The sequence below is a fragment of the Palaemon carinicauda genome, chromosome 22 (genome assembly GCF_036898095.1).
Source record: "Palaemon carinicauda isolate YSFRI2023 chromosome 22, ASM3689809v2, whole genome shotgun sequence".
NCBI classification, from domain to species: Eukaryota; Metazoa; Arthropoda; class Malacostraca; order Decapoda; family Palaemonidae; genus Palaemon; species Palaemon carinicauda.
In genome coordinates this window covers 66,022,181-66,040,591 of record NC_090746.1, presented here as the reverse complement: position 1 = coordinate 66,040,591, position 18,411 = coordinate 66,022,181, and the positions used below count along the sequence as shown (strand labels likewise).

At 41.0% G+C, this 18,411-nt stretch overlaps 1 protein-coding gene and 1 long non-coding RNA gene across 7 annotated transcripts in view; one reads left to right on the top strand and one right to left on the bottom strand.

Moving 5' to 3' along the window:
• Positions 1-4,580, bottom strand: part of LOC137616496 (uncharacterized) — a 249,094-nt gene extending 244,514 nt beyond the window's left edge. For 3 of the 4 annotated variants that reach the window (XM_068346311.1, XM_068346313.1, XM_068346312.1), the window contains exon 1: positions 4,154-4,551. In XM_068346311.1, coding sequence (XP_068202412.1) covers positions 4,154-4,457 — 304 coding nt within the window. In that variant the 5' untranslated portion in view covers positions 4,458-4,551. The other variant, XM_068346317.1, reaches the window with a different exon arrangement.
• The window catches only part of LOC137616498 (uncharacterized), a 74,408-nt gene that overhangs the window by 10,802 nt on the left and 45,195 nt on the right, over positions 1-18,411 (top strand). The window contains exon 1 of one of the 3 annotated variants that reach the window (XR_011039441.1): positions 2,015-2,180. The exons of 1 other annotated variant lie outside the window; for it this stretch is intronic. This is a non-coding gene — a long non-coding RNA (uncharacterized lncRNA). Of the gene's footprint in view, positions 1-2,014; positions 2,181-5,641; positions 5,738-18,411 lie in introns of those variants that run through there. One more of the 3 variants, XR_011039442.1, reaches the window with a different exon arrangement.

Here is an 18,411-nt window from a genome sequence, read left to right as displayed (position 1 = left end):
ATAGATGATCTCAAGGCTTTACAGTATAATCACCCAGATACTTCTTTACAAAAGCAATGTTCTTAAGATGATATCCAGCATTTCATACATTATTTACTTGAGCAATAAGAGGCATTACTGGCAAGTGTTACACCTAGGTCACGAACTGTACTAAATATCAGAACCAGGCTGTTAATAATATCCATTTAGATGTCACCCCCAGGTTCTTAAGTTGTTATTCTCTCCAACCACCGTAAAAGCAGTTTTATTTTCATCTGGATTTAGTAGCTCAACTGTCATCCATTCCCTAACACTGATAAGAACCTGGTTTAAAGTTACAGCAGTATCAGCAGTGTCATTTGTGGGGGAGTCAAATTGGGTATCATTTGCAAATAGTTTAAACTTCACTTCATATATCTGTAGTACTTTTGATAAACCGATAGTGTAGATACACAATAAGACTGGGCCCAGTACACTCTGTTTAATGGTTCATATGATGAATGAGAGTTTCCAATTTGTACACAGTAGTTTTTGTCAACCAAGTAGACTTTTAGGTAACCAAACTTGATATCCAATAGCAGTGGACTGTAATTCATTAAGTAGCAGTTCATGCACATCTGTATCAAAAGCGGCACTAACATCGAGTATAATATAAAGACACCACGCTTGTTCTCGTCGATCATTTCCAGCAAATCATTTACAACAGAGCATATATCTGTGTCTGTAAAATATAATTGTCTGCATGCTGACTGGTTACCTGGCAATGCTTCGATTCATTCTAAGTGACCAACTAGTTCCAGAATTACATACTCTATAGCACTTTTGTAACAACGAATAGGCCTACATTCAAAATAAGCCTGTGTGAACTAAATTTCTGATATAATCCAGAAAACTTTACAGAATCAGTTTAACTATATCCATTTTCATAAAGCTATGAAGCTTACACTCATCAATACTGAGATTTACTATTCTTGTAATTAAGTCTGCAAGACTACTGTAGATCAATCGCACGATTTGTTTTCAATTAGCTCTTGATAATCCTGATGACTTAATTTATTTTGTTACATAATCAAATCTTCTTAATCTTATCTGTATATCTGATACAGCACTAATCTGATTTGGAATACCTGTAAAAACCCAATTGTGTTTTCTATTTTGCTTTTAAAGAATTCTAGAAATTTATTATCCAGTTCTCGGTCGCTATACCCATCCGAAAGCCTTCTTTTTATTTACATTTTCCATTACACTATTTTGGAAATTGTTTGTTGTTGCTTCCTAGATTTTTTTAAAGATAGCGTTCAGTTTTTTTCTTTAATAAATAAGTATATCTTCACTTTCAGTTTTGTATTCCACTGACGCACTTTCAGTTTTTAACGAACTCAATTTTCTGTCAAGCCTAATTTTGGTTTTCTTTGTCTCCCCATCGACCCAAGGAGAATATCCTTAACATATCTTTTCCATCAGTGGGAACATGCTACCATATTCATTCTCATTTACTCGATTGTATACAGTTATAAGGCAATCGACACATATAGATCCTAATACATGTTGGTTGCCATGACCACAGAGAATGTTGATAACATCAATAGCTGACTTTGTCTGTCCGTTTAGTTCACAACTTCTTTCGAATTTTCGTCCTTATGCAATGAGATTATCAAGTCTACATTGCAAACAGAATTAAGAGGTGATTCGTGATTGTTTTATTTACAACAAATTATAGTAATTATGAATGATTTTTGGTACTACAGCAGATAAGTTTGATTTGTTTTTAGAAAGCACTGTACTTGAATCGATACCTCACAATCTATATCAATACTTCGTTATCGACTATCAGAATATCAATTACTGATACGAACAGCAACTAGTTCCAGCCTATATATGCAGATCTTGGTTTCAACATGGCTACTGTAACAAGAGGACGACTCCCAAAAGGGAGTTGAAGCTATTTCGAAATTTAACGGCTTTAACGGCATCATATCTATTTCAGTTATTTATATTATCTTAAACATTCGCTAATCCTCATATTGTTCCTCATATGAAATGTGAAACAATAACAGAAATAAATACCAACATGGTTGATGTGTCCAGCACAATCATGTACTGCTTGCCAGAACAGAGGAGCAGTGAGGTCATGTTTATTTGCAAGTGAAGTAAGCCACGGCGGATCAAAGACCATTTGAGGGATTTGATATAAATTAGAGGTAATTATACTTCAACTTCCCACCAACAACACCCACAAGTTTTTTTTTCTATCTGGTTTTCTTCTGTATTTTATGCATTTCTGACAATCAATATGGCTGCAAATCACCATTTTTTTTATTCCCCATACAAGAGACCCAGTTTTCCACAGGGATTCCCCACAATTGTTTTTCTAGGATGGAGATTTAGTAAACTCATTGGTGAGTTACTCCAATATTCATATTTAAGAATGGGCACAACACGAGATTCCCAGTTTGAAAAATATATTGTTCGTGTATTTGGCTAAATGTTGGATTATCATATATTTTTACCAAATAAAGTGTCTATTTTATGTTTTCTAAATTTTCTTCATAAAATCAAAATTGATCATTAGATGGCTCTTAAACATATCATATATAAAATTTTCACATTTCCATGCAATTCACAGAACAAAAAGGGTAATTATGTAAAGAAATATTCTTAACCAACTCCACAGTTAAAGATTTCGATTCTGAGTGGCACTTGAACAATGGTAATTAAGTGTTCAAAGAGAACTTAATTGCAGAAAACAAACACCCGAGTTCATTGTTTACTTTTGAGATACTGATTGCAAGTTACTGTGCTTTAAGTAGCTTTTTGTATGACGCAATCATTAGTTGGCATTTTGAACCATTCAGAAAAAAGCTTCTAAATATCAATACTTAGGTTCCCAAATGTTTTAAAGAATTAGTATAATTTCATTTGTTCCGGTCACTAATTATGTTTCAAACACACACTGTTCAGTATGTAGCTGCTGTTGTTCATATGAAAGTCAAAAATATCCCCGAAATAATAACCCACATGATTGGCAGCTCATCTATGTACCAATTGTCAGAAGAGGAGCAGTGAGATATTTACTTGCGAGTGAAAGAGTCACAGAATATCAGAGACTTTTGGAGAGACGTTATGCAAATTATAGAACAGCCCCACGGGGACATTGTGTGTAGCACATTCACATACCACTTGCCTGAACAGAGTAGGAATGAGATAGTGTTTGAGGAACGTATTGTTACGATACTTTAATTTCACGCCGCTTACACGAACCATCTATAATTTCCAACTGGTCAGCTTCTGATCATTATGTATTTCTGACCATTAATATTTCTGCAAATCCCTCTATTTGGAGTTTCCCCCGACAAAAAAAAAAAAAAAAAAAAAAAAAAAAAAAAAAAAAAAAAAAAAACCTGGTTTTCCACAGGGATCCATCCCTTTAATTATTATAAGCCTACATATAAGGGAAGTAGGATAGGGATAACTCGTGAACGGAAAGTTTGTCCCAATATTCATGGTCAGGAATGGATAAAACAAAAGACGAGTAGGAAAAATATATGATTCATGTATTTGGCTAGAAATTAAAGTGTCACATATTTATCCTTCATCTTTACAGCCATTGAAATGAGACTCACTATATAGAAAGTGTATTAAAGAAAAATAATCTGGATTTTTTTTTTGTAATAAAAAGGCAACTGGTTAGTAATTAGTAATTTTTTTGTATCAGAAATCTGAATTTTCACGATTCTTCATCAATTTATAAAAATTCTACCTGCAGATAAAAATTTGCAGTTTTCACTCTTTTCAGTGGTATATTCACATTTAAAACTGGCCTAAAAAAAAGTTATAAACATTGGAAGTAAAAATAAGAAAAAAAAAACAGCCGTAAAGGTAGGCTACATGTGTTTTTTTTGGCACATGGTAACAAAAAACTATGACACTAGAAAAAACATCAGAGCTAAAGTATTAAAAAATAAATTCAAACATTCACAGTAGTCCATACTTCAAATTTTGGTCGTTTCTTACGGTTTTAATGACACCAAGCTCCCCAACCCCAAACCCCTAGTGAAGCAGAACTCCCTAAAGTCCGTGTGTCTCATCAATAGCTTGATTTTGATACTTTATCATAATACGTAATTATTTTTAACTATAAAACAATTACAGTGTCTTGGATGTATCTCCTTACCTATGAAGCGGCATTTTGCTAGACTCGCCCCGACATCAGAGATAAAAGAACCATTTACTTCTGTTTTGTCTAAATTAAGATCTTGATAGTGAGCCCTTCCTTCTATCTTTATATTATTTTCTGGACCATAGTCCCTTAACGAACACTTTTCATATTCTATCATACTATCTGCGTCCAATCCATTGGCAGTCACATATTCCGCTTTTCGCGCCTCTAAATGTGCTCTCCTTAGTCTAGCAAATTTTGCCCGTCCTTTTGCTAAATTAGCCAAGAGTTTCTTGTAAGCACGACCACGTTTTGGCATTTCCTACACTGTTTACTGTAGTATACTATAATCACTTTAGAAAGACAAAATTATTGAATATTTAGTATGGGGATGGAGCGCACAGCGATGAACTACTTACGTCTATGTCTTTCTGGTTACTAAACTCATCACTGTTGCCAACTACTGAATCACTGATACGTCTTATCTTGCGCCAGGTCTACTTCAGTTGTGCGCTAGATTTGCGCTAATTCTTTATAGAGTTGCTAGTCTTTTCAGCATAGAATTATTTCGAGCATACGGTAGTGTTAAACGGCATAATGCAAATAATGGATAATATAGAATTAATCAATTGGATAATTTATGTAGAATGGAAGCCAAGGCCTAATCATAACAAGCAAATAAAAATATATTTGAAATATTTCAATTAAAATTAATAAATTCCTACTAAAGTGTTCGATAATCACTAAAAAATACAAATAAATGACATTATCTAATAGAGCTGATGGATTTACACAAATTATGGGAATTCTAAGCATTTGGAAATATCATAAATTTAGTCGCTGTCACTGTGGTGATTAATTTCAATTGCTTTAATGTCGTACACACACACACACACACACACACACACACACACACACACACACACACACATATATATATATATATATATATATATATATATATATATATATATATATATATATATATATATATATATATATATATATATACAATATTATGTGTTCATACATCTGTGTTGGAATAGTAAGTGTAGTTACTTGTAACATAATATGTATTATTAAGAACACTTATTGAAAGACATGGTTCTCCTATCAATACAAAATCTTACAACAGCGCCTTGATTATGTAATGAATGACGAAAGCGTAGTATATTTCCCAGTCTAAGATCTGTACTGCGCATATAATTCTGTGACTTGTAAAGTAATTTCCCCTCGTATACGACATGTTGCGTTTTATTCATATCGTAGCCTAATGCAACGGCAGAAGAAATAGTTTCATGCAAAAATAGAAGTATTAGGGAAAAAATTATGATTACTAGGAAATCAAAATATCAATAACTATTTTATTGATACATCATGTGCGCTAAAAAACGCTAGTACTGTTCAATGATTAGGCCTATTCTAGATTTTTCAATAGGCGCTAAATTGGCAACTCTGGAAAGATCTGACTTGTCCTGAGCTGATTGTGGGCGAGCCTAATATCTGTAGTGACTCAAACCCTGATAAGACGGTCTCAGAAGTTCTAGCAAAGGCTTTGGTGTCGAGAGAGGAATAGCAATGTTACCAGATCTATTTTTGGTGAGTTGTTACACCCGTTACGGGATTGGCTATGTTGATCCTAATACATGAATGAGAGAATCAATTGATTTTGGTCAGGAAGTTCGCATGGTTGGCGTCAATTTTAGTGTTACCTTGTTAATCATGAGATCCTTGCTTGAATAACTCAAACAGTTTGAAGTAGGTGGGTCTAATTTAGCACCATTAGCCTATAGAATTTTTAAGGAATAGATTGCAGGGTAGTAGATGATGGGCACCACAGTAAGTAACAGGAATGTGATAACTGGTGTTCCTTGCGGTAGTGTTCTTTGCCCATTGCTTTTCATACTCTAAACACATGAAATGTGGTTTGGCCTAGAAAACAAACTCGTATATATAGATGATACTACTCTCTTTTCCTCAATTCCATCTCTGGAATGTAGATCTGGAGCTATTCCTTATTAGAGATATAGCTAGAATTAGTGGATGGTACAAATTATGGTGCATGAAGTTGAATCCTAACTAAACTCAAAGTGTAGGTTGTAAGTAGGTCGAAGAAAATGGCTCGTCAACATACAAATATCTGCATTGTTAATGTTTCTTTAACTATAATGACAGTTCCTTTATAATTTCAGGTGTGATTCTTAATTGTAAACTTTCTTTTGAGAAACACATTAAGTCTGTTTCATCTTCAATTACACAAAAAATTGGTTTATTGAGAAATTCTTCTAAGATTTTCGGTGATCAATCCATTCTGAAGAAATATTTTAATTCTGCCTTGTTTCGAGTATTGTTCTTCTGCCTGGTCCTCAGCTGCAGACTCTCATCTTAATTTGCTGGACAAAAACTTGCTGCCTATCAAATTTCTTATTTTTCATTTGGATATTAATCTCTGGAAACGCCATTCACTTAGTTATTTATGCATGCGTAATGACAGAAATACTTCATTTAACTGAATGGTAATTCTCTTGACGATTATTGGACTGAATAAACGAATTGGTTTTCATCTCCTCAAAATAGTAGTTGAGATTGTGTAGGATCGAGTGTGCATACGCAGGAGGCGTAACATAGGAGTCAGAGGCTCTTCAAGTCGGCAAGGATCAGTCAAGAGGTTAAACGGTGTTGCTCCCCTTATTTTTATGTGAAACTCGTAGTTTCTTCCTTGTAAAAGGGTACCAGTTTGGCGTACCTATCAATGTACTAGCACTTGTAAGAAGTAAAGAATTTAAAAAGACCCCGGGAATCAACCTTTCCCTCAAGCTCCACTACAACTGAAGGTCCGTCCTTCATATGCTAGTTCTCTCTCTCTCTCTCTCTCTCTCTCTCTCTCTCTCTCTCTCTCTCTCTCTCTCTCTCTCTCTCTCTCTCTCATCATCATCATCATTATCATTATCATTATCATTATCATTATTCCTCCCTGTCAGATATTCTTGCCAAACCTTTTCTGTAAAGTTCATTAGTAATAGCAGCCACAGCCACTACTACTACTACTACTACTACTACTACTATTACTACTACTACTACTACTGTAGTAGAAGTAGTAGCCTAAAACTTGCAGTGCAGTAGTAGTAGTAGTAGTAGTAGGAGAGAGAGAGAGAGAGAGAGAGAGAGAGAGAGAGAGAGAGAGAGAGAGAGAGAGAGAGAGAGAGAGAGAGAGAGAGAGAGAGTATATTTTGTAATAACTGACTGTGATTTTCTATTGATCTGATTTTCTATTTTGGTAAAATAAAAAAAAAGATAAAATTTTGTTTGATATCCAGTCACGTCTTGATTAGAAGTGTCAAATACTTATTATTGTCCAGTTGTACTTTTGTTATATATTTGTATTCCGCATGGAAATGAAATATTTAAGCATAAAATAAACGTAATTTTGTAATCCAACTAGAATAATTATATATAGTACTGTATTTAGCGTCAAATGGCAAACGAGATCTGGTAACACTGAGTATCTCTGCCAGACGTATGGGAATACTCGATAAATAATAAATTAAGCGAATATTAATGAAAATAACTATGGCAACAGAACGCGAGAGATAAATTATGCAACTGATATTGCCTTCGCATTCGGGAACACGGTAAGGTTTTAAAACCATTATCTTTTAACACTTTTTTTCTACAATTAACTCGTCACCGTAACTGATTCAGAGCCAATTCAATCCTTTTCGTTCATGAAAAAAAAGAAAAATAATATTCGTCCACGAGTATAACTCATTTCCATGTGCCTTCAAACGGATACTCTATACAGTATTGATTTTACTTGAGACTCGCAACATATATTCCCCAAATAAAAAAGTCCAATAGCGAATTTATGTAATTCTACTTCCAAAGATCTTATTACTTGCATGATCTTATTTAAACCGTCAATTTAGAAGTCTCCTTAGAAGCACATCTCCAGATTAAAAATTTGAATTAATTATATCAAACAAATTATCAATATAACCAGAATTAGCTTTTCAATTGCTCGATTCTAGCATTCACATATCTTCCATATATCTTGAAGCACTTGCACAAGATTTCTATAACTATTGAATGGCACAATTTAAAACGCTGCAGTTAACACTGCATCTGATTAATTTCATAGTCCTTACCCATATGCCATTCTATATTTTTCCATGTCAAAATTCTTGTAGTGATAGAATATCTCCCCTATCTAGTAAAATCCCGAATAAATGAATGATTTTGATCATTACCAATTCTATCTGATATGGAGCAACAGAAAAGTGTATAGGCCTATGCTTCTCTTAAACGCTAATGCTTATTGGTCTCGAGTACTGATGAAAAAAAAACTGCAACGATTGGAATATCTGCATGTATTATGATTGATACATCAGTGGCTTATATTTGACTGACCAAAGGCAAGATGAATTGGCCATTTTCTCTTTCCTATAAATTTTTATAACAAAAACCAAGGCTATGTCATGCGGCTTATTTGACAAACCCACACCCTTATTGCAAAATCATTGCTAATACACATATCATTCAAATTTAAAACTATCATTTTTCACACTTAATATATAATTCATTCTTTCCAAAACCTTCTATCTACCTTCGTAAGTTCGATTGATATAAACACATTCACAATTGTTGCGGCAATATCCGACTACTGCTAGCTATAGTCATGGTAGCCTACACACTATACGACTACAGTGTCTCTGGGGTTGGTTTGGTTACATTATGGTTGTAAGGACAGTGAGACAAGCGTCACCAAGATCAACTGATACTTTATTTGTTGTTGTTGTTGTTGGGGTATTAAAGCCAACACTTGTTGTTGGCACGGGCCTTTCCCTTGGTTGGCCCGTAGGTGATCTGTAAAAATTTATAAGGTAGTTGCATTAATGGAAATTTGAAAGGTTTTTAGTAGTAGAAAATGATGTGGATAGGGTAAGGATGATGGTGGTAGTGGTAGAGGGCCATCATTTCTCGGATAGTGGTAGTTTGAAAAGTGGGGGTGTAAGGCTTTTGAAGATTAGAGAAAAATTGTGCAGGTGGGGTTGTCCAACCCTTTACTCCCTAGGGTCCCTGCAGAGAGATTTTTAAGTGGTAGATTAGTTGAGAAGTGAAAGGGGGTGATGTGAATAGAGCCTTACAATGAGGGGAATGAGATGGTGCATGGAATGAGGAGGTCTTACCTTGGTGGAGGTAGTGTTGAAAGCAACTGTGCATGTGTGTCTATGCTTTCGACAATTGCTTTTGCCAGTGTGGCTGCCTCTTTCATGGCATGTGGTGTGTTGATGTCTACAAGTAGATCACCTCGTAGCTGTGCTGTTTCTCTGCATTCTAGTAGGTAGTGCAGGAGAGGTTGTTGTGGTATGACATCACAGTGTTCACACCTTGTCTGGATGTCATCTAGGAGTTCCCAGTTTGCTTTGTAACCCAGCCGGAGTCTGTGTATGCATACTGCCAGTTTTCTTGGGGTGTATCTGTCTATGGGAGGGGGTTCTAGTTCCGATGCCCATTTGTACCATGTTGCAGAGGGAGAGCCATTCTCTATCCTCATATGTAGTTCCTTGATTAGGTTGTTCTTGAGCTGTGTCTTTATTTTGCTTTTGATTTGTTGCAGTGCAGGCTGTATGTGCACCTGTACATTGTGAATGTGTTTGGTGCTTTTGGCTAGCTCATCAGCCTTTTCATTCCCTGGTATCCCGATGTGACTGGGGATCCAGTTTATAGTTACTAGTCTGTTTCTTTCATTATGTTGATGTAAGAGGATTTTAATGTCCGCTATCAGGGATTTGTTTTCTTTGTTTTTGTCCTGCTGTAGGACCTGCACTGAGGATCGTGAGTCAGTATGGATGACTACTGGTCCTTCCTCATTTTCAATAGAGTATTTTAATGCTTGCTGTATTGCGACAAGCTCTGTCTGCAGGGTGGAGACATTGTTGGATGTTCTCCAGCAAGCTGTGAACTTGCAGGAGTGAACTGCCGCTCCTGCTGTTTGGGTTCCAGGATCTACTGTACCATCAGTATAGTAGATCTGTGCCCCTGTTGTTTCTACTGAGGTTATAGCTGCTTCTGCTGCGTTTCTGAGTTCTTCTATTGTGCAGTTTTCTTTTGCCCTTGGGAGTTTGGTGTAGTTGAATTTAGCAACTTGTTTTTTCCATGGTGGAATGTGTATAGTACTTTGTGCTGTGTCAGGTTTTAATTGTAGGATTGTTTCTGTAAGGCCAAGTCTTTTGATGTTATCGCTATGGTCTTTGCCATAAGAATCTGGGGTTTGTACTTCAGGATGTTTGGATAGTTCCTCTCTTACTCGTCTTTTGGTGATTGAGTCTCTGTCTGAGAGGAACATCTTTGCAACTATGCTTGCATTTCTTAGTGCAATTCTGTCTTCGAGGGTTGGTAGTCCGGTTTCCAACCTTAGGTTGCAAAGTCTTGTCCACATTGGGGCACCCAACATGAGCCTCATGGCATTGTTTTGAATCACTTCAATTGTGCTTGTTTGTAGATCTGTTAGTCCCAGGAGTGTTGGGGCGGCATAGTCTACTAGTGATCTGGAACAGGCTAGATAGTATTTCTTTTGGATGTGTTCATTTGCTCCATCCTTGAGCCTGCACATATATCTCATAGCTGCATTTCTGGCATTTGTTCTTTCCTTGAGATTTTTTATCTCTTGCTTGAAAGTGAGCTGTTTGTCTATTATTACCCCGAGGTATGTGTATCGGTCCACCCATTCTAGGGGTTCCATTCCTATTGTGAGTGGTTGTACGGGGTTTGGGGCTTTGATTGTCATTGCTTTTGTTTTGGCAATGTTAATTTTTAGTCCAAGCTCATTGGATTTGTGGCTGATGGCATTGAGTGCTCTTTGCATTTTTATTGTCCTGACTGGCCCTCGAGCTATTACACATACATCATCTGCATAGATAAATATATTAACTCCTTCAGGTAGCTGAAGTGAGGCTATATTTTCCATGAGGATGTTGAAAAGGAGGGGGCTTAGAATTCCTCCTTGTGGCGTACCATTTTCCAATTCATGATATGTGGATATCACTCCTTGAAATTTGACTCTGGCTTGCCTTCCTAGCATGTAGTTTTTAGTCCATGCTAGTAGGTGTCCTTTGACTCCTTTTTTGGCTACTGATTGCAGCACTGCAACTGGGCTTGCAAGCTCGAAGGCTTTTTCAAAGTCTATGAAGACTATTGTTGCCTTGTTCTGATTTATGCAGCTTAATACATCTGTGATGCATTCAGAGGTTCCAATTCCCTCCTGATATGCATATAGCTGCTTGTTTAGGGGGCCAATTTTGTACTTTAATCTGTTTAAGACCATTTTTTCTCCTGTTTTTTCTATACAGGATACCAAGGCTATTGGCCTGGGATTTGTTGGATCCTTTGGCTTGGGGATTGGCTGTGTATCTTGTTGTCTCCAGGTTTGAGGCCTTATGTGCTCTAGGTGTGTTTTGTTTAGTAATCTTAGGAATGCAGTTTCTCCTGCTGGACCCATGTGTTTGATCATTGTGTAGGTGATTTTGTCAGCTCCAGGTGCAGTGTCTTTCCCTGTCTTTTGTACTGCTCTTAGTTCCTCAACTGTGTATGGGGTGTCTGTGTCATCCTGCTGAAGGCAGGCTGTGTTGATCTCTTCCCATCTTGATGGTGCCAGTTGCTCTTGTTGCATTCTGGTTTCGGGGGAGAGATTGATTGACAGTGTTCTGTTTGCAAAGGATGTTGCAATTCTTTCAGCCTCCTCATGTGGGTGTGGGTGTGTGGCAATTGGTGTCTTTCTCTTTTTTCCGGCTACTCTGCCTAGCCATTTCCAAAGCTGAGTTAGATTGGTGTATCCTGACAGGCTTGAACACCATTCCATCCATTTTTCAATTCTGATTTCATGGATTCTTTCATTTGTTTCAGTTTTGACTGTTTGTAGTAGCTCTCTGTTTTCTACTGTGGATCTTCTTCTGTATATTTTTGTGACTCTGTTTAGTCTGGTTTTTAGTCTTCTGACTTCTGGGCAGTAGTACCAGGAGTCTTTGTAAGTGTAACTACCTTGTGTTGTTTTTAGTGGCATAGCTCTGTTGGCTGCATTGTGAAAGGCCTCAACTAGGTCTTTTTCTAGTTGGTCTATGTCCTCTGGAGGAGCGTAGCTGATTGCCCATTCCTCTATGGTTGTTTGAAAGCAGACCCAGTCTGCTAGGTCCTGGTTCCATCTTGGTGGGGGTGGTGGGATTGGAGGTAGTTGTTGTAAGTCCAATTCTGTCACTGTGGCAAAGTGATCACTTATCAGGGTTGAGTGTACTTGCCACTTGGTTAGGTGTCTAATGGCTGTTGTGGCAAAAGTCAGATCTAGTCTTCCACCTCTTATGTGTGTAGGTTGCCCTGTGTTTAGGAGGGAGACTCCCTCAAATTCATCCAGGGCGAAAGCTATGTGTTCCCCTGAGGGGTTTGTCCTTGATGGGGATGATAGTATGGGGTGATGTGCATTAAAATCCCCGCAGATAATTGTAGGTGTTCTTTCTGTGTGAGCAAAGAGTTGAGTTAGTTGTAACTCTCCTGTATCCTCCCTATGTAATTTTCTGTATATGTTGTATATGTCTATTTTTTGATTCAGTAATGTTATTGTTACTGCTAGTGTCTCTATGTTGGTGCCACAGGGAATAGGGTTGTGTAACCTTGTTGTTGGTATGCTAGTTTTAACTAATGTAGCTAGTCCTCTGTCTGTGCCTATCTGTGGTGCGATGTAGGCATTGTAGCCTGGGATTTTTAGTTTCTTTCCTGCTGGAAGATTGGTTTCTTGTAGCAGGATGACATCTACATTCTCAGTTTTGCATATTGCAATTAGGGAGGAGATCTTTGATCTAACACCGGCTGAGTTCCAGTTCAGAACTCTTACTCCATGGTGTAGGTTGAAGAGTATTGTCTTGGGTCCCTAGGGGCAAAGGCAATTGCCTTGACCTCGGAGGATGAAGTGGATGAGGTGGATGGGGTGAGAGTGGATGATGGGATGATGGATGGGGTGAGTGGTATGATAGGTGCGGGGACTGAAGTGGAGGATGTGGAAGGTACGGGTGATTGAGGTGATGGAATGGTAGGTGTGGTTGATGAGGAGTGAGAAGTGATCTCCTGGATAGCAAGAGAGGGGGATTGGGAGGACTTATTCCTGGAGAGCAAGTCTTTTAGGACTTGTTCAATGCTGGTAGCAATTGTTGCAGCATTGATTTTTCCAGTCACGGCCTGAGTGACTAGTTCGGTCAATTTATCCCTTAGGACCGTGGTCTTTATGAAGATGGTCCTAGGCAGTGGTTTCGGACCTTCGGTTGGAGCCTTGGAGGTAGATCTGGCTCTGGGTTTAGATACTGACCTGGTTCTTGTTCTGGAGTTGGAGTGCCTGTTTAGCTCCTCCTGGGTATAAAATCTCCTTCTGGGTAGAGGTTTGGGGGCCGCTCTTCCTCTAGATGGGTCCCTTTTGTCTTTGGGGAGGGCAGCAATTACTCTTGCTACCCTTTCAGGGCATCCCCAGGCCATTGCAGTATGCCCTTTCTTGCAGTTTGAACACTTTTTGACTGTGGGTATTCCAGCAGCCTTCTTGTCAATGCACTCCTGTGTGGGGTGCTTAAGGCTGCAGACAGCACAGGTTGGGACCTTTGCTTGGCATTGGTCCTTGTGATGCCCATACTTCTGGCAGTTGTAACATCTGAGGGGATCTGGGTAGTATTTGTTGACCCTGAAGCTGCCAAAGATGCCTAGGTCGACTCTTCGTGGGTGTGGACCCTTAAACGTCACCAGTATGGCTTTTGTAAGGATGCCTGCCTTGTTCTTCATCCTTTCTGCTGCAGTGATATTGGGTAATTTAACCAGGTGGCTTTCCATCATATCAGTTGGGTAGCCAACCACAACTGCTTTTTTTAATTTTTCCTCTTCTTTAAGCTCCAATAGCTTAATGTCTGAGGTGCTTCGCAAGGTTATCAGTGCTCTTGCGTCCTTGGTGGATATGGTCCACTGTCCTTGCCTGTTCGGTTTGGCAATCATCTGAATGTTTTTGTATTTGCTTTCAAAGGCAGCAATAGCCTTGAAGGCCTCTGATGGGTTACCAGCTAAGACCCTAAAAAAATAGGTCTTGTTTTCTCTAGCAGGCTGGTTGCTGCTTCCTGCGGTGAGGTTTCCTTGTTGGGTGGGTACATCATTCCCTGGTTGGCTCCTTCTAGGAAGTTTCTTTTTTCTCCTTACTTCCTGCCAAGGTAGGTTTCCTTCTCCATCAGAGTCGTTGTCGTTGGTCCTCTTCCGGTTTGTTTGGTCTTGGTCCTGTTCCATTCGTTTTTGTTCATTGTCCATGAGTTCCTGTTCGGCTTCCTTATCAAGTTCAGTTAGAAGGGGTTGCAGGTCGGGGTCCATCTCCATTTCACCAGTTGCTAGAGCTTCTAGTACGATCTCATGAAGTTCATTCCAGGATAAGTCCTTTTTTTCAAGATGTAGGAGTATATGATCAGAGACCATATAGAGAGACAGACAGTGTGCCAGGTGGGGTTGTCCAACCCTTTAAGCCCTAGGGCCCCAAGCAAAGTTATAGTAGAAGTTATAAGAATGAATTACAGAATCTGAAAATGAAACACAAATTCGTTAGTTATATGGGGGTTATGCTAACTAACCTATTGCTAGAGCAGTGCTGAAACTAACTCTTTTTAGCTAAGTACTAGCCTACACAAATAGCTGTTGGGGAGCCTTCTTACTGCGTTCATGCACTAAGACGGCCCAGCAGTCTATTCCTGCAGGTAGGGAGGTTTGGGGTAAAAAGCAAAACTCAGTGTAAAACCTAAAAGTTTTTATTTGAGCTGATTCCTGACCCTATTTGAATACTGGCTTATTTCGCCAGTTACCAAGAATAACAACCTATTATTTATCAAACAACTTGGCTTATAGGCGCCAAGCCTAACAGCCCTATGCCACTTGCCACAGACAGCGAGAGTGGGAGTTTTTGACCCTTTGGCCCTGCTTCTACTGGAGTTTTAAGACCACAACGGCTACCAGATTTTCCACAGGAGGATCTATTAGTAAGGTAAAATTATGTAGATGGAGGCAAAGCTTAGCCTATATTGTCAATTTAATTTTCTTTATATGAGGGGGCTGATTACAGCCAATTCAGGGGCAAGGCCCTTGTCAGTACAGCAAAGACTGCAACAGAAATCGTCGAAAAAACGGCGAAAATCGGCGACGAATTCGGCGAGAAATCGGCGAAAAACGTCGGCGAAATCGGCGATTTATCGGCGGAGGCGGCGGCGGCGGTCTCTTCAGGAAGCTGAATGTATCAGCCAAGTGAAGAGGGAGCAGGCAACAGCAGTAACGGCAGCGGAAGATGTCGGCAGTCAGCAGGCAGGAGCAGCAGTGATGGTCCTCTCTCAGTGGGATCTGAGTGAGAACTGACTTTATTTGAATGCGCACGGAAATACATTACAAGGTGCGGACGGAAACGTAGGATGACGTTGGCGCCAAGTCAGATTGAAGTGCCCGCCAAAATATATGTGTTTTCTTACACTTACAAATATATGAATTATGGGTTAACAAAAACATGTTATGAAACGATACATATATCAAAATGTAGCTCTGGTAGAGTGGAATATATATACATAGGACACCACAGTGTGGCGAAGAGAGAATTTAAATAAATAAGTAGTTTGTCGATTTTCTGGACGACGAAGGGATCGGTGTCCTTACAAGTACTCCCCCCCCTCAAGACATCGGGCGGCGTAGAGGGCTGATGATCAATCTTCGTATCTCTTCGGGCGTAGGAGGGTTCCTCTTGTTTTTGAACGGAGGGGCGCGCTGGCGGTCGGTGTAAGGATCTCTTCCTCTTGACGTCGTTTGATGATTTTTCCTTCGTTGGGCGGCTTATTTTGTGGCGGAACTCTGGGTCTGCCAGGTCCAGCGGAGGCGGTGTCGCTTCCTTCGAGAAACGCTGGTTTCACGTGGTTTATTGAGACCCAGTCCTCTTGGCCATGGACGTCGAGAAGGAAGGCTTTCGTTGACTTTTTAATTACCCGGTAGGGACCTCGATAAGGTCTGGTCAGTGGTTGTCGATGAGCGTCGACACGGACGAAAACGTACTTGCAGTCATCCAGGCTTTTTGGCTTGAAGTGCTTGGTTCTGTCCTGGTAAGTTTTGAGACACGGCCTGAACTTCCTGGCGATGTCCCTTAGGTGATCCAGCTGCGTGTCGTCGGTTGATGAGGGAAAGAATTCGCCAGGAACTGCGAGCGCTTCCCCGTAAACTTTTTCGGCGGGCGAAGGTTCGCCGTCTGCGCGAGGGGCGGTGCGAAGGCCGAGCAGTACCCAAGGAAGTCGTGATTTCCAGTCCCCGTCGGTGCAGCTCGCCATCAGGGACGCCTTGAGGGCGCGGTGCGTTCTTTCGACCATGCCGTTTGCCGCGGGGTTGTATGCCGTGGTGCTGTGGAGCGTCGTCCCCATCAGGTTTGACAAAGCAAGCCATATTTCTGAGAGGAAAGCGGGGCCTCTGTCAGTCGTGATGTCGTCAGGAACGCCAAACCTGCTCACCCAGCTTGACAGGAGGGCTTCGGCACATGCTTGAGTCGTAGCTTCGGTCATCGGCGATGCCTCCAACCACCTTGTGGAGCGATCGATGATCGTAAGTAGGTAGCGAGCGGATCCAGAAGGGGGCAATGGTCCCACGACGTCGATGTGTATAGGTCCGAAACGTCTTTTTGGCTGGGGAAAATCGCCCACCCCCGATTCGGTGTGACGGCTGACCTTGCTTGACTGGCAGTTGATGCATGACCTCGCCCATTCCCGGGCGTCCTTTTTTATCCCTGGCCAGACAAACTTTTCAGACAGAAGGCGAGCGGTGGTGCGTCCTGAGGGGTGCGAAAGTCCATGGATGATATCGAATATTTTCCTTCTGCAGGAGGCTGGTACCCAGGGACGAGGGCGGCCCGTGCTGGTGTCGCAAAGAATAGTTACTCCTGCTGGTCCGAGGGGAACCGCACTTATCTTGAGCGCGGATGGCTCCGTCAGGTGAACCTGTGCTTCTCGGTCGGTGCGTTGTTCGGTTGCGAGATTGGCGTAGTCGATTCCCAGGTGGATCGCGTCAATTTCAATCCTTGAAAGGGCGTCCGCGACTGGGTTTTTCTTTCCTGGGACGTAACGTATGGTGCACCCGAATTCGGCGATTGATGCGAGATGACGTTGTTGTCGGGATGACCATGCGTCCGTTGATTTCGTGAAGGCGTGGACGAGGGGTTGATGATCCGTTGCAATCGTGAAGGGGGTACCCTCCAAGATGTGCCTGAAGTTGCGGACGGCGAGGTAGACGCCGAGGAGTTCCCTATCGAAGGTGCTGTATCTTGTTTCGGCGGGTTTCAATTTCTTGCTGAAGAATGCCAGCGGTCGAGGAGAACCATCGACGAGTTGCTCAAGCACAGCCCCGCAGGCGACGTTGCTGGCGTCGGTCGTTAGTCGCAGGGGCGCGTTGTCGTCGAAATGAGCCAGGATGGTGGCATTCGCAAGGGCATCCTTCGTCCGAGCGAATGCCTGTTGCTGGGGCAAGCCCCACTCGAGTTTTTTTGCTTTTCCTTTCAGGACGTCGTCTAGGGGTGACAGGGTTTCTGCGATGTTGGGGATGAAGCGCCTGTAGTAATTGACCATTCCCAAGAACTCCTGAAGTTGGCGGATGGTCGTAGGCATTGGGAACTTCCTGATGGCGTCGACTTTGGTTGTCATGGGTTTTACCCCGCGCGAGGATACACGGTGACCAAGGAAATCCACTCCCTCCGCACCGAACGTACATTTGTCGAAGCGTACGACTAGGCCGTTCTCCTGTAGGCACTTTAGGACGGTGCGGACGTGTCCCCGGTGTTCCTCCTTGGTTTTCGAGAATATCAAGATGTTGTCGACGTAGCAGACGCAGAAAGGTAGGTCACCCAGAATGCTATCCATTAGTCGTTGGAAGGTTGCCCCGGCGTTGCGTAGACCGAAGGTTGAGTATGCGAAGGTGTAGGATCCGAACGGCGTTACAATGGCAGTTTTCGGGATATCTTCCGGGAATACGGGGACCTGGAAGTAAGACTTGAGAAGGTCCATCTTGGTAAAAAACTTTGCGCCATGCAACGCGTTCGTTAGGTCCTGCATGTTGGGCAGTGGGTAATGATCGGGCGTTGTGATGAGGTTGAGGCGCCTGTAGTCGCCGCAAGGTCTCCAGGACCCGTCCGGCTTTTTAACCATGTGCAGGGGTGATGCCCAGGGGCTCGATGCTTTCTTTCAGATACCCATGCGTTCCAT